The sequence below is a fragment of the Cebus imitator genome, unplaced genomic scaffold (assembly GCF_001604975.1).
Source record: "Cebus imitator isolate Cc_AM_T3 unplaced genomic scaffold, Cebus_imitator-1.0 Scaffold193, whole genome shotgun sequence".
Classification (NCBI taxonomy): Eukaryota; Metazoa; Chordata; class Mammalia; order Primates; family Cebidae; genus Cebus; species Cebus imitator.
This window is the reverse complement of record NW_016107508.1, coordinates 286,692-301,976: the sequence shown is the minus strand read 5'-3', so window position 1 is coordinate 301,976 and position 15,285 is coordinate 286,692. Positions and strand designations below refer to the sequence as shown.

The window sequence follows — 15,285 nt, the reverse complement described above, 5'->3', positions numbered from 1 at the left end:
GGTTCTGGGCATTAGAACGTGAACATTTTTGGAGGCCCGTCATTCAAGCTCTACCACACATACATTTTCTCATTGTTATCTGCATTTTATTGATAGGGATCCCAAAGTTAATACGATAAAGTAGCATCCCCAAGATCATGAGTAAATAACAGAATTCACCTTCAAATCCAGGTTGAACTCTAAGTCTCTTCTTCCACCACTACAGGTATTGCCTTACATCTTTTTAAATCTCACCAGTCTACAGTTGGAGTAGACCTGCAGCCTCGACTTTATTTGTCTGATAGAGAAACTCAAATTAGCTTGATGTATAGCACGTTGGGAGCAATTTTCTTGTTAGAAGGCTGTTCACTCTACAATTTGTCTAATATGTTCAGGATAATGTACTGATAATTATCTTTTTATGAGCAGTTTATTCTGAGTTTTGCTAATACAGAAGGAAACATTTTGTTTGTGATGTGATGTTGGCCCTATAATGCTTAGCACCTGAATTCAGTATATCGGTATAATATCTTTTCCTAAACCATTTGTGTTCATTTGAGAGCTGATTAAGTCCTTTGTTTTTTTCTTTTTTGAGATAGGGTCTCACTCCATCACCCAGGTTGGAGTGCAGTGGCACAGTTATGGCTCACTGCAGCCTTGACCTCCTGAGCTCGAGTGATTCTCCTACCTCAGCCTCCTGAGTAGCTGGATTGTAGTTGTGCTCCACCATGTCTGGCTAATTTTTGTTACTATTTTTTGTAGAGATGAGGTCTTATTATATTGTGTAGGCTGGTCTTGAGCTCCTAGGCTCAAGCAGTCCTCTTACCCTGGCCTCTGAAAGTGCTGGGATTATAGTCCTTTGCTTTTTTATAGTTCCTATGTTATTTTCTTCATGGAAATTGTGCATTCTGACAGAAAAGGGCCAGGGGTGGGGAAGAAGAGAAAGCGTGGTAAACATATAACTTATAAAGTAACTACGAAGATAATGCTGTTGGGATTAAAGCAGAAACCCATAGTGAGTTTATGGGTATTTGTAATGAATATTAATAGGAACCCTGAAACTAACCTGTTGAGTCCTAACAAGAGGTTCAAAATGACAGTATCAAACAATAACTTTTTTAATTTTAATATTTTTTTTTGTAGAGATGGAGTCTCACTGTATTGACCAAGCTGGTCTTGAACTCCTGACCTCAAGCAACTCCCACCTCAGCCTCCCAGAGTGCTGGGATTACAGGTGTGAGCCACTGAGCCCAGCCTCAATATCTTTTTTAAAAGATTAGTTTGCCATTAGATGGGTGTGCCAGGCCTCATTTGGGCAGTTGCCCATTCTACTCAGTCGGTATTCAGAGTCTATATTGTTTAAAGCAAGTGATTTCACATTATTGTCAGCAGTTTAAAAAGAAATGTGTAAACTTAATAGAGAGGGTCGGAGTGGAATTCAAATGAAATAATTAGCTGGGTACAGTGCTGCACATCTGTTGTCCTAGCTCATTGGGAGGCCTGAGATGAGAGAATCCCTTAGGCCAGGAATTTAAGGCCAGATTTCTTTTTAGAGACCTCATTCTTAAAACAAAACACTACAAATGAAAGAATTAATCACGGAAGGGATAAAGGATATACAGTATAAAGATTTCACAGCAGTACTTGAAATTTTCCATTACTGAAATAGAATTCTAAAATAGCTACAGTATCTTTCAGCTCTTTCCTCTAAGATACAAGGATTGCTATTGATTATTTAAACTTATTGGTGCTAGTCAATAAATGTTGTATATGTTAATAAACTTCTACCGTGCTTCAGGAAGGCCCACCACATTATTCTTTTTTTTTTCTAGCTTCACACATTTCTAGTGATGGAACTTCTGAATGGGGGAGAATTGTTTGAACGCATTAAGAAAAAGAAGCACTTCAGTGAGACGGAAGCTAGCTACATCATGAGGAAGCTTGTTTCCGCTGTAAGCCACATGCATGATGTTGGAGTGGTGCACAGAGATTTGAAACCTGAGGTATAAAATAACTTGATCTCTTATGTAATCCAATGTAGCATCATTGTTAAAGATCTCCCAAACATGTGGGAGGTTTCTGAGGAGATTTCCTTATTTTTTTGCTTTTCAGGGCTGTTAAATAGATAATTAAAAATACGTTTCTTGGATTTTTTTTTTCTTTTATATTTCAGGTTAAAATAAATTTGTCTTTGTTTGTTTTTTGCCAGCTGATCATCTTGAGGTTATATTTGTTAAGTGTGAGAGCCTTTTATGGAAAAAATACTTTATGCAACAGTTGTGGACTAAAAATAGCAATGGGAATTTTTATAGCAGAAAATAATATCTCATACATATAATTTTAGAGGGTTTTTTTCTAAATGATGTATTTTGAAAACTTATTTTTTACATTTGTAATCAAATTGGTTAGCTCATGAATAAAAATGTATATAATGCTATTCTAAATACTTAAACATAAAGAATTGTCTTGGTTTAATTAGTTATACCATCTTTCTGTGTGCTTTCTGTGATTGTGCTATCATATTTATAGAACTATGCAGAAGTAACAGCTTTTTATATATCTCCTCTTATGAAAGGCTAATAGAAAACATTCTTAGAATGATCCCTTTTTAGTATCAAAAATATGAAAATTCCTTCCTTTTAGAAAATCAACAAAATAATGAAAATTGAAAAACAAAAACTAATATGTATAAAAAGATAACGATGATTCACCCTTTACCATATACAAAATTGTACATGTTCTCTCCAAAATAGAACTTTGTTTAATTATCATGTGACTATAATACATTATCAAGTATATTTAAAATATTAACGTATTTGATGTTCCTTTTGTGATTAAGCCACAAAAGAATATTTCTCTAAAAGTACTATTTTTGCCTTTTACTTAAGTACCTTGAATTATCAGAAGAGGAGGATGTTCTAAAAATGGAATTTTTTTTTTTGAGACGGAGTTTCACTCATGTTACCCAGGCTGGAGTGCAATGACGCGATCTCGGCTCACCGCAACTTCCGCCTCCTGGGTTCAGGCAATTCTCCTGCCTCAGCCTCCTGAGTAGCTGGGATTACAGGCACGCGCCACCATGCCCAGCTAATTTTTTGTATTTTTAGTAGAGACGGGGTTTCACCATGTTGACCAGGATGGTCTCGATCTCTTGACCTCGTGATCCACCCGCCTCGGCCTCCCAAAGTGCTGGGATTACAGGCTTGAGCCACCGCGCCCAGCCTAAAAATGGAATTTTTAAATGGAATGTTAAAAATTCCATTTTTAAAACATCCTCCTCTTCTAATAATTCAAGGTACTTAAGTATCTCAACTTTACATGCAGAAGAAAATTTTGTAATGGAATTCTGTGCCTTAAAACATATTTGATTTATTCCTTTCATGTATTTAAACTTCTGTCTATGTATTTTCTATTACTGTTATTCACATTACTAGTAATTAATCAAAAGTGAATTGTGTTTTATTAGCTTGCAGCTATGATAGCTCCCCCTGCTTCCTTCATCATAGTTCTCACTCTCCTACATAACACCCACTGAAAATATGGTGCTTTGTACATTGGAGATTAGCTGTCTATTTTTAAATGTGAAAGCACACCACTTAAATGTTTTCTTGATAGACAAGGAACAAGCATGTAGTTTTTTTAATTGAAAAGATCTGTTCCATGACTGTATAGAATTCATTTTCACATGTTTTATTCTTTGAAAACTGGCCATCTGTCACCTCATGAGTCTCAAATGAGGCAACTGTCCTCTCTTGCAGAATTTAGATTTGCATTCCTCCTTTCCTGATAAAAAGATACTCATGTAGCTTGATTCTTCTCGTTTGTTGTACGGTTTTTCTTTCAAATACTCACTTGAAATGAGACAGAACTGTCAGATTACTTGGGACATTCAACTACAATTATAGTCCTAAATCAAACTAGATTTTGGAGAAACGAAAATGTACCTTTGAACTAATATTTTCATACTAAAATATCTTTCACTTTGGCTTTTAAATGGCAGTATATGTCATTTCCAAACTAAAAGTTTAATATTTTTCCCATGAGGCACTTTAAGGTCTGATTATCTCTTTTGGTAGGTAGCTGTGTGGATTCATTTTCTGTATAGGCAGAATCCTAAGTCTAGGTAAGAGTCAGATAAATTTAGAAGCTGGCTAACATTCTTAGTAAGCTGCTTTGTATTTTTCAAACTTGTTCTGAGCTTAAGAAAAGTTGCATACATCAAATTTGTTTCAGGCAGAACTTGAGGATAAAATGGGATCGAATGGTGACTTCCCACCATTCCTGACTAGGCACACCATCCTCCATGTAGAACTGTCACTGACTTTGAGCTTGAGACGAGGTAGGCAAGTGAGCAGTGTTTCTCAATTTTACATGCTCAGGAATAGGAGGAATGGATTAAAGTCACCAAATTGAAGTGATTGCCACATCCCCTCACTTCTTCCCCTTTAAGAACTGGATTTGGCCGGGTGCAGTGGCTCATACCTGTAATCCCAGCACTTTGGGAGGCCGAGGTGGGTGGATCACTTGAGGACAGAAGTTTGAGACCAGTCTGGCCAACATGACAGAACCCCATCTCTATTAAAAATACCAAAAAAAAAAAAAAAAAAAAAAAAAATTAGGCATGATGGCAGGCGCCTGTAATCCCAGCTACTTGGGAGGCTGAGACACCAGAATCACTTCAATCCAGTAGGTGGAGGCTGCAGTGAGCTGAGATCACACCACTGCACTCCAGCCTGGGCTACAGAGCGAGACTGTCTCAAAAGAAAAAGAACTAAAATCAAGGAAGCCCTTTACCAGTCTTAATATAGAATAAACGTAGTCGTTTCCAAAGACTTAGCAGGCTCAATGAAGACAAGGCCAGCTGTAGTTCATTCAGCTGCTCTGTGTGGTACAGTGCCTTGTACTGCAGAGGAGTTCAGGTGTTATTTGCTGAAAGACTTCTTCCCAAGCACATGTCCATCAACCCCAGCTGTGACTTCCTTGTCACAAATTCATGATTAAACATTGTATGCTAGAAAATTTAAGACAATTTTTTAGCTAATTTTTTTGTTTTTCTTTCCACCCACTTTATTCACTTGCCAAATGGAAGGTTTAGGAGATTTTTCTTCTTTGCATCAGTGATACCTTCTATAATGTGTTTTATTTCAGCTAGAATAGCATTAACAAAGCAAATGATGTTCCAGAGCTGGGAACAATTTAATGACTATAAAGGCGTAACAGATTTTGTTAGGATGCCTAAAAACAATATAATCAGATTTCACTTACTTTCAGTACTAGTTTAATGTGCTTATTAAAATAATTTGTGCATCAGTACAGTTAGTATTTATTAAGCATGTGATAAAAACAAAAAGTAATATTACAAAGCCTTAGTGATCAAGAAGGCTTGGTAGATGAATGATTCAAAATAATAATGTTTTCTGAATATTTAAGGGATAATATCTCTACATATCAAAATATGTTTAAGTATTAGCTGTTGGAGAAGATATTTCTGAAATGTAATGGTATCTCCACCATGTCTCCTTCAATAGGCAATGCTAGATATTATATAGCTATTTTATTTGTGACTTTATTCAATGAACACATATTTACCAAAGCACCTACTCTATGTCTTTGCCAGGCCCTGGGGTAGGGTCAAAAAATAAGGTAGACACACAGTCCCTGTCTTTATGGAATTATGGTATAATGGGGATGAAGACATTAAACTAGCAATACAGAGGTGATCAGTGCCAGAAAGGAAAAGTAAGTAGTGTTAGGAAAAAATATTAAAAGTTCTAACTTCAGTTTGGTAGGATGGTTAGGATGGTAACTCTAAATGAGGAGTAGATGTGGGGGAAGGTAGGTTGGTGGAGGAAACAACTAAGGGAAAAGCTTAGACAGGGTCTGACATCAGGAGAGGCATAGTGCAGTTGAAAAATGTTTCATGTGATGTGGTAAAATTGAAATAATACCAAAAGCATCATGCAGAGTGCATTGATGCCCTGCCTTCTGGCCTCCCCATGAGACCTCTCTGTGCATGAATCAACTATCAATATACAGTGTTAAATAAATAGAACCAGCAAATCCCAAGACATGTCTAGTGAGAAACTAATGTAAGCATTGATATCTTGCAGAATTTATTGTTCACTGATGAAAATGACAATTTGGAAATTAAGATAATTGACTTTGGGTTTGCACGGCTAAAGCCACCAGATAATCAGCCCCTGAAAACTCCATGCTTCACCCTTCATTATGCGGCCCCAGAGCTCTTGAATCAGAACGGCTACGATGAGTCCTGTGACCTGTGGAGCTTGGGCGTCATTTTGGTGAGTTCGTTTCAATAGAGCCATTTAACCTGCTCGTTTCTTTGGTGTCCTCTCCCCTTATCTCGCTCCTCACTGTTTCCTTACATTCATGAAAAAATTGACGAATTGGTTTCTTGTCTGTACAACCAGTTAGAGGCCTGACCGAAGAGTATTTCCCTTTCTTAAAACTTATATTAGAGAAAAATTAGGAATTTTTATTTTGGTTCATTTTAAAATATTTAAGTTAGCTGTGTTTTATATGAATGAGAATTAAAGGAACTATAGTATATATTTTTAAAGACATATTGGACATAATGTGAAAATAGCAAAGTGATTCATCAATAGAAAAACATTTTTAAAAAACTATTCTGTGAAGTTTCAGACTAAAATGTAATTAAAGAATACCATTTAGGCTAAATTAACACAAATAGATTAAATTAGATGTATTTCTACTACATAATTTAAAGTAATTGTGAGCATGCTTTTCACAAAACGTCCTTGGCTGCTGTGATTAGAAACAGAACATTAAGCTGGTAAAATCTTGCATTTTTTCCTCCAAATATTGTTACTTTTTCCACATATAATGTGTAATGCATAATCGTGGGAAGATTTCAGACAGTACAGAAAGAAGAAACAAGGTGAAAATTACTCATAATCTTCTAGAGAGATGTATAGCTCAAGTTCTCCCTCTCCCTCCAGCCTCTCCTCCCCTGTAGGTATGTAGACTTTATATCTCTCCATGTTTTCTATATACGTGTACATATTAGAATTTTTAAACAAATAGGAATATATTATACCTGTATTTTGAATCTCTAAAACTTATTTAACCATTTATTGACTAATAAGTTAGCATTTTTTTCATTTTTTTCACTAATTATAAGCTACCCAAATGAATATTTTTTATATATGTGTTTGTGTTTGTCTCACTGTTTCCTGAGGATGGATTCCCAGGAGAAGGATATATACAAGTTTCTTTTAACATATGTGCCTAGATTTCCTTCTAAAAGATTTACCAGATTATGTTCTCATCAACTGTATGGGAGTACCTTGGCTATCAGTTTTCATCTGAAATGCTATCCCGTTGTGATAATTTGCATGCATTTCTTTGATGAATATTTAGGTTGAGCATCTTTTCATGCATTTGAACATTTATATTTTCTCTTTTATCTTAATTACCTTTTTTTTTTTTTTTTTTGAAATGGAGTCTTGCCATGTTGCCCAGGCTGGAGTGCAGTGGCACGATCTTGGCTCACTGCAACCTCCACCTCCAGGGTTCAAGCCATTCTCCTGCCTCAGCCTCCCAAGTAGGTGGGATTATAGGTTTGTACTACCATGCCTGGAATATTTGCAGTTTTAGTAGAGTTGGGGTTTCACCATGTTGGTTGGGCTGGTCTCGAACTGCTGACCTCAGGTGACCCGCCTGCCTCAGCCTCTCAAAGTACTGGGATTACTGATGTGAGTCACCGTGCCCAACCTCTTTTATGAATTGATCTTTATGAGCTTTGTCCATTTTCCTATGGGGAGATTTTTCTTACTGCATTTTAAAGCTCTATTAAAGACTTTCATTCTTTGACATTAATACTGGAAATGTTTTTTCTGGTGTGTCACTTGTTTTAAAACTATATGGCGGTGGCTCACACCTGTAATCCCAGCACTTTGGGAGGCTGAGGCAGACGGATCATGAGGCCAGGAGTTCAGACCAGCCTGGCCAACATGGTGAAACCCAGTCTCTACTAAAAATACAAAAAATAGCCAGGCATGGTGGCACGTGCCTGTGGTCCCAGCTACTCGGGAAGCTGAGGCAGAAGAATTGCTTGAACCCAGGAGGCGGAGGTTGCAGTGAGCCGAGATTGTGCCACTGCACTCCAGCCTGGCGACAGAGCAAGACTCCGTCTCAAAAAAAACCCAAAAAACTGTATATAGTAATATGGGATTTTGATTTTGTTTTTAGAGGGGTTTAAACAGAGAAGATTCTTAAATGTCTATGTACTAAGATATGTCAGTCTTTTTCTTTATGATATTTGTCTTTGATGTCAGATTGTCACTCCACCCAAGATTATAAAAATATTCTCCTAAATTTTTCTCTAGAATTATTATATTTTACTTTTATGCTTAAATTTGGTATTTATTTTGATGCCAGTTGTTTTTCCCCAATGACAAGTCACTTGTCCCTGCAGGATGGTGGTTCTTTTATTTTTAAGTTTTATATAGTTTTTATCTCATCAATTTTCAGTCATCATTTATAATTTTGAAACTAAACTTACATATTTGTGAATAACATTTTAAACAAAAATAAACTGACTTGTAGGTCTGAGTTTTGTTAAAGGACTTAAATTGATGACATTTTTATTGGTAGCATGTCTTAAAAATTAATCTAAATAAAAAAGAGACTTTCATTTTTAAGAATTTATTTTCTCTTGTACAAGGCCAGTTATGTCCATCAAACCCTTGAAGGTTCTAAAAGGCAGTCTTAAACATGCAGCAAGGTATTTTGGAGCCTCTGAATTCCTTAACTATAGAAATAACTTTGTGAAATGACGTGAATGGAAGCCGTGCTTCTCTCTAGATCTAATTGTCAAATTTTTAAGAAAAATAGGACAAAAAACCAGGCCAAATGATATAACAGAGTATAATCACAATATCCAGTCTGTGGGAAGTTCTACTGAACAAACAACCCAGTTTCTTCAACAGATAAATGGTAAGAAAAGGTAACCTGAGAACTTACAGATGAAAAGACATATAAGAAACAGTGTTTGCATCTTACTGAAATCCTGATTGAAGCACTTTCTAATTTAGATTTTTTTTTTTTTTTGCGGCAGAGTCTCTCCCTCTGTCACCCAGGCTGGAGTGCAGTGGCTCCATCATAGCTCACTGCAGGCTCAAGCGATCCTCCTACCTCAACCTTCTGAGTAGCTGGAACCACAGGCACATGCCACCATACCCCACCTAATTTTTTTTTTTTTTTAATAGAAATGAAGTCTTGCTTTGTTGCACAGGCTGGTCTCAAATTCCTGGCTTCAAGTGATCCTCCCGGCTTGGCCTCTCAAAATGCTGGGATTACAGACATGAACCACAGTGCCTAGCTTAATTTAAATTCTATTTATTAAATTCAAATTAAATGTAATTCATGTAGATCTAATTTATATACTATGTGTATACTACAGCCAGGGAAATTTGAACATTGATTAGAAATTTGAATAAAATTGAATGATACAAAGAAATTACTACTAAGTTTTTTTAGATGTGATATTGGTGTTGTAGTTGTGGTTTTAAAAGTACTTGCCTTTTATGGCCAGACACAGGGGCTCACATCTGTAATCCCAGCACTTTGGGAGGCCAAGGCAGGAAGATTGCTTAATCCCAGGAGCTCAAGACCAGCCAGGGCAACAGAGTGGGATCCAGTCTCTAGAGGAAAAAAAATTAATTTTTTTTTTTTTTTTTAGTCAGTCTCACTCTGTTACCCAGGGTGGAGTGCAGTGGCACCATGTCGGCACATTGTAACTTCTATCTCCTGGGTTCAAGCAATTCTCCTGCCTTAGCCTCCTAAGTATCTGGTATTACAGGCGCCCACCACCATGCCTGGCTAATTTTTTTATATTTCTAGTAGAGGCAGGGTTTCACCATGTTAGCCAGGCTGGTCAAACTCCTGACCCCAGGTGATCCGCCTACCTCAGCCTCCCAAAGTGTTGGGATTACAGGCATGAGCCACCGCCCTGGTCCCCCAAACTTTTTTTAATTAGCTGGGCATGGTGGCTTATGCCTGTAGTCCCAGCTACTTGGGAGGCTGAGGTGAGAGGATCACTTGAGTCCAGAGGTTAAGACTGCAGTCAGCTGTGATCACGCCACTGCACTTTAGACTGGGTGACAGAGCAAGACCCTGTCTCCAAAAAACAAAAGTCCTTGCTTTTTAGAGGTACATGATAAAATACAGATTAAAATGAATGAAATTAATATCTTCATTAAGCTATCGGAAAAAAAGGAGTGCTCTGCTAACTTTTCCATATAAATGAATGCATCTAGATACAAAGGCTGAATTATCCCATAACAAGCACAAAATTTATTTCAAGTCTCCTGATTTGTTTTAAAAATAAATGGAAGTTTTGTATTTTACACCTAAAAAACATGCATGTGGATATTTTAACATGAAAACAAATTATATTGTCCCCACTGAATAAAATAAATACTCCAGGAAGATACATCATGTAGTATTATGAGGTTTTGATTATAACCCATTATACCCTATGGATATACAATCCCTGCCTGAAATGTGTAGGACTTTAATAAAAATAGAGCTTACACAGTATATTAATCTGCTTAGGCTGCTGTAACAGAATACCACAAATTAGGCATCTCAAACAACAGAAATTTATTTTCTCACAGTTCTTGATGCTGGGTAGTCTAAGATCTAGGTGCCAGCAGGATTGGTGTCTGGTGAGGGCCCTCTCCTTGGGTTACAGATGGCCACCTGCTTGCTGTGTGTACACATAGCCTTTCCTTGGTCTGTACCCTCACAAAGAGAAAGTGTCTGTCCCTTTAAGGACACTAATTCTCTTGGATCAGGGGCCTACCCATATAACATCATTTAACCTTAATTACCTCCCTAAAGGTCCTGTCTCCAAATACAGTCACATGGAGAGCTGGGGCTTCACGTATAAATCCCCAGGGGGTGGGGGGAGGACACAAACATTCAGTCCATAGCACACAGTGTTTAGAGAAAGTAGGATAAGATATGTAACATTCCTGTGAGTTGTCGTAAAATTTTGTTTAAAATATTTTCTCTAAGTGTTTTATACTCGGGACCTTATTTTTTAATTTTTTTCTCAAAATTTTATTTTGAAAATTTTAAAGCTGGAGAAAATAAAAGAGAATAATACTGTGAACATATGACATTTTGCTGCATTTGCTTTTTCTTTCTCTCTAATTATCTCCAGTGTGCATCCTCTCTATGTGTGTATGTATGTAACATGAACATGTATAATACATATATACAGACATACATATATGATACATATCTTTATGTGGATATATCACTATACCTTACTACACTGTTTGCAGACAATTTACAGATACAAAATTATCCTTAACATAAATTGATTGCTAGATAATCAACTAAAATTTTAAGAGCTTGGAACTGAGAGGATCCTAAAGTTTGTTTAACTCTTCCAGAAAAAGGGATCTTCTCTATCATCATCAATTTCCTCTTCAATGCTTCCAAAGTTGGAAAGTCAGGTTTTTCACCCAATAAACTGTTGCATTATTATATGTCAGAAAGCAAAAAACCCTCAGTTATAAAGATTGCTTTCTCTCTTTCTTTTTTTTTTTTTTTTTTTTTTTTTTTTTATTTTTTTTTTTTTTTTTTTTTTTTTTTTTTTTTTTTTTTGAGACAAGATCCTGCTCTGTTTGTTGCCCAGGCTGAAGTGCAGTTGCACATTTGTGGCTCACTGCAGCCTCAACCTCCCAGGCTCAGATGATCCTCTTGCCTCAGTATCCCCAGTAGATGTTATTACAGGCACACACCACCATGCCCAGCTAATTTTTGTATTTTTTTGTAGAGGTAGGGCTTTGCCATGTTGCCCACGCTGGTCTCAAACTCCTGGACTCAAGCAATCCGCCCACCTCAGCCTCCCAAAATTCTGGGATTGCAGGTGTGAACCACCGTTCCTTCCCCTGCTTTCTTATATTTAGCCACAAATATACCTGTTAGGAAGTAGGGCAGAACAAAGAAGTAGAGCAGACTTTGGAAAACTATTTGGCAGTATCTACTGAACATATGCAGACCAAATAACCTAGCAATTCCAATTCAGGAATATATCCAACAGAAATATGTACAGCTCTGTAACAAAGATGTATAAGAAGATGTATAACAGCATGATTCAAAATTCCCCACACTGGAAACAGCCCAATATTCATCAACAATAGAAGGATATTTTAAAGACAGGATGCTGGAAAGACAGTGCAGTAGGAAGCACCAGGAATCTGTCTCACCATCAATTGCAGTGGCAGAATCTCTCTGACATAACTGTTTTGGAACTCTGAAGTTAATTGAAGGTTTTCAACTTCCAGGGAAGGCTTGGACATAAAAATGTTGGTCAATTTTAGCCCTTAGCAGAGTATTCGTTGAGTATTCCTTATTCGAAATGCTTAGGACCAGAAGTATTTTGGATTTGGAATATTTGCAGAATGCTTACTGGTTGAGCATCCCTAATCTGAAAATCCAAAATGCAAAGTGCTCTGGTGGGCATTTCCATTGAGCATATTGGTGCTCAAAAAGTTTGTTTTTGGAGTATTTTGGATTTGAGATTTATGGGTTAGGGATGCTAAACTTATAGCAGCTACCCATTACCCACCCTAAACCCTGTAGCAGACAGCTATGCACATATTCCTAAAACAACTGACACACAGCTTGTGGGAGCCAGGATGGGCAAGAACGACTTTGTCCTCTAAATACAGAGGATCTGTGATCTGAATTGCTGTAATTGCTGTTTCTCATTATAGAGGAACAAAGAAGCAGTGGTCATTGTTGTTGTGCCTGCCACCATTACTGCAAGCCATTCCTCCTCTGGATGAAGTGATTTTCAGGGGTACTTAAAGGACTGGTACCCCTTTTTCCCCTCTTCATTTTTCTCCTTTTTCCCTTTGGGAGCCAGACATTCAAAAGCAATTACTTATACAGGGAAAATTAGAAAGTTACCAAGCATGCCCAGGCAAAGCCACAGGCTCATCGAAGACCTGAGAAGACCTTCAGTTTATACTTCATGCTGCTCCTCAGCTCAGAGACAGCCTATAACAATCAAAAAACAAAAAGCAATAAACAGGTTTTTTTTACAAGTTTAAAAAAAAAAGCAAACCCTAGGGAAGGAGAATTTTGATTCCCAGAAGTATCACATCATTAAGTTCAAGGTCCCATTTTCAACAAAAATCACAAGATATACAAAGAAACAGGAAAGTACGGCCCACTCAAAGAAAAATAAATAAATAAATCATCAGAAACTGTCCATGAAAAAGGACTCCTGGTAAATTTGGCTAGAAAAAAACTTAACTTGTGTTAAAGACATTGAAAGACCTAAAGGAGTATCAAGACAAGATGTATGAACAAAATGGAAATAACAGTGAAGAGATAGAAAATCTGAAAAGAAAATGAAAAGGAATTCTGGAGCTGAAAAGCACAATAACTAAAATGAAAAATTCAGTAGAGGGTTTCAGAGGCAGATTTGGTAGGCAGAAGAAGGAATCAGTGAAGTTAGGACAATTAAAATTATTGCATGTGAGGAACAGAAAGAAAAATGGAAAAAAAAAAAAAAAAAGTGAACAGAGCCTAAGGGAACTGTAGGATGCCATCAAGAGGACTAACATATGCTTTGTGGGAGTTTCAGAAGAAGAAGAGATAGAAAGGGACAGAGAAAATATTAAAAGAAATAGTCTATTGGAAATTAGTTTTGGCAGAAAACTTTCCAGTTTTGATGAAAGACAATATAAACATTTAAGAAACTCAACAAACTTCAAGTAAGACTAACTGAAAGAGACCCACACTGAAACACATTATAATGAAACACCTGTAATCCCAGCACTTTGGAAGGCTGAGGCGAGTGGATCACTTGAGGTCGGGAGTTTAAGACCAACCTGACCAACATGGTGAAACCCTGTCTCTACTAAAACTACACAAATTAGCAGGGCGTTGTGGCACGCATCTGTAATCTCAACTACTCAGGAGGCTGAGGCACGAGAATCGCCTGAACCTGAGAGGCAGAGGTTGCAGTGAGCTGAGATCATGCCATTGTATTCCACCCTGGGTGACAGAATGAGACTCCATCTCAAAAATAAAATAAAATAAAAATAGATAGATAGATAGATAGATAGATAGAAGCTTGAAAGCAGCAAGAGAAAAGTGATTCCACACATTCAAGTGATCTTCAGTTAGATCATCAGCAGATTTCTCATCAGAAAGTTTGGAGACCTGAAGGCAGTGAACTGTTACATTCAAAGCACTAAAAGGAAAGAAAGAGAGAAAAAAAAACTCAACCAAGAATCCTATCTCTGGCAAAACTGTCCTTCAAAGGGGAGGGAGAAGTTAAGATATATTGCTACATCCATAAAAAGCTGAGGGAGTTCATTATTTCATTAACACCAATGCTGCCCTGTAAGAAATGCTCAAGGGAGTCATGGAGGGTGAGAAGAATGGACATTAGATAGTTAACTCAAAGCTGTATGAAGAAATAAAGATGTCCATAAAGGTAAATACATGGCCAGTTGTAAAAAGCTATCATTATTGTAACAACAGTTTACAACTTCACTTTTTGTTTTCTATGTGACATAAGAGGAATGCCTTTAAAAGAATTATCAGTTTGTTTTGGGGCATACAATGTATAAAGATGTAATTTTGTACAAAAGAGGTTGGGTAGAACTGTTACAAGAGCAGAGGTTTTTATACATTTATTAAAGTTAAACTGGTATAAATTCAAGTTAGAGTGTTATACTTTAGGATATTAAATGTAATCTCTTGGGAACCACAAAGAAAATAGCTATAGAATATATACAAGTACCAAAACAGAGATCTAGACCAATGGGACAGAACAGAGGCCTCAGAAGTAATGCCACACATCTACAACCATCTGGTCTTTAACAAACCTGACAAAAACAAGCAATGGGGAAAGGATTCCCTGATAAATGGTGTTGGGAAAACTGGCTAGCCATATGCAGAAGGCTGAAACCTGATCCCTTCCTTACACCTTATTAAAAAAATTAACTCTGAATTAAAGATTTAAACATAAGACCTGACAGCATAAAAACCCTAGAAGAAAACTTAGGCAGTACCATTCAGGATATATGCATGGGCAAGGATTTTATGACTAAAACACCAAAAGCAATGGCAACAAAAGCCAAAATAGACAAATGGGATCTAAAGAGCTTCTGCATAGCAAAAGAAACTATCATTAGAGTGAACTGGCAGCCAACAGAATGGGAAAAAATTTTTTGCAATTTACGCATCTGACAAAGGGCTAATATCCAGAATCCACAAAGAACTTAA

At 37.0% G+C, this 15,285-nt stretch overlaps 1 protein-coding gene across 5 annotated transcripts in view; it reads left to right on the top strand.

The window, feature by feature from the left end:
• RPS6KA5 (ribosomal protein S6 kinase A5) overlaps positions 1-15,285 on the top strand; it is a 190,437-nt gene that overhangs the window by 156,683 nt on the left and 18,469 nt on the right. For all 5 annotated transcript variants that reach the window (XM_017546936.2, XM_017546937.2, XM_037745156.1 and 2 more), the window contains 2 exons: positions 1,812-1,982; positions 6,090-6,281. In XM_017546936.2, coding sequence (XP_017402425.1) covers positions 1,812-1,982; positions 6,090-6,281 — 363 coding nt within the window. The remainder of the gene's footprint in view (positions 1-1,811; positions 1,983-6,089; positions 6,282-15,285) is intronic.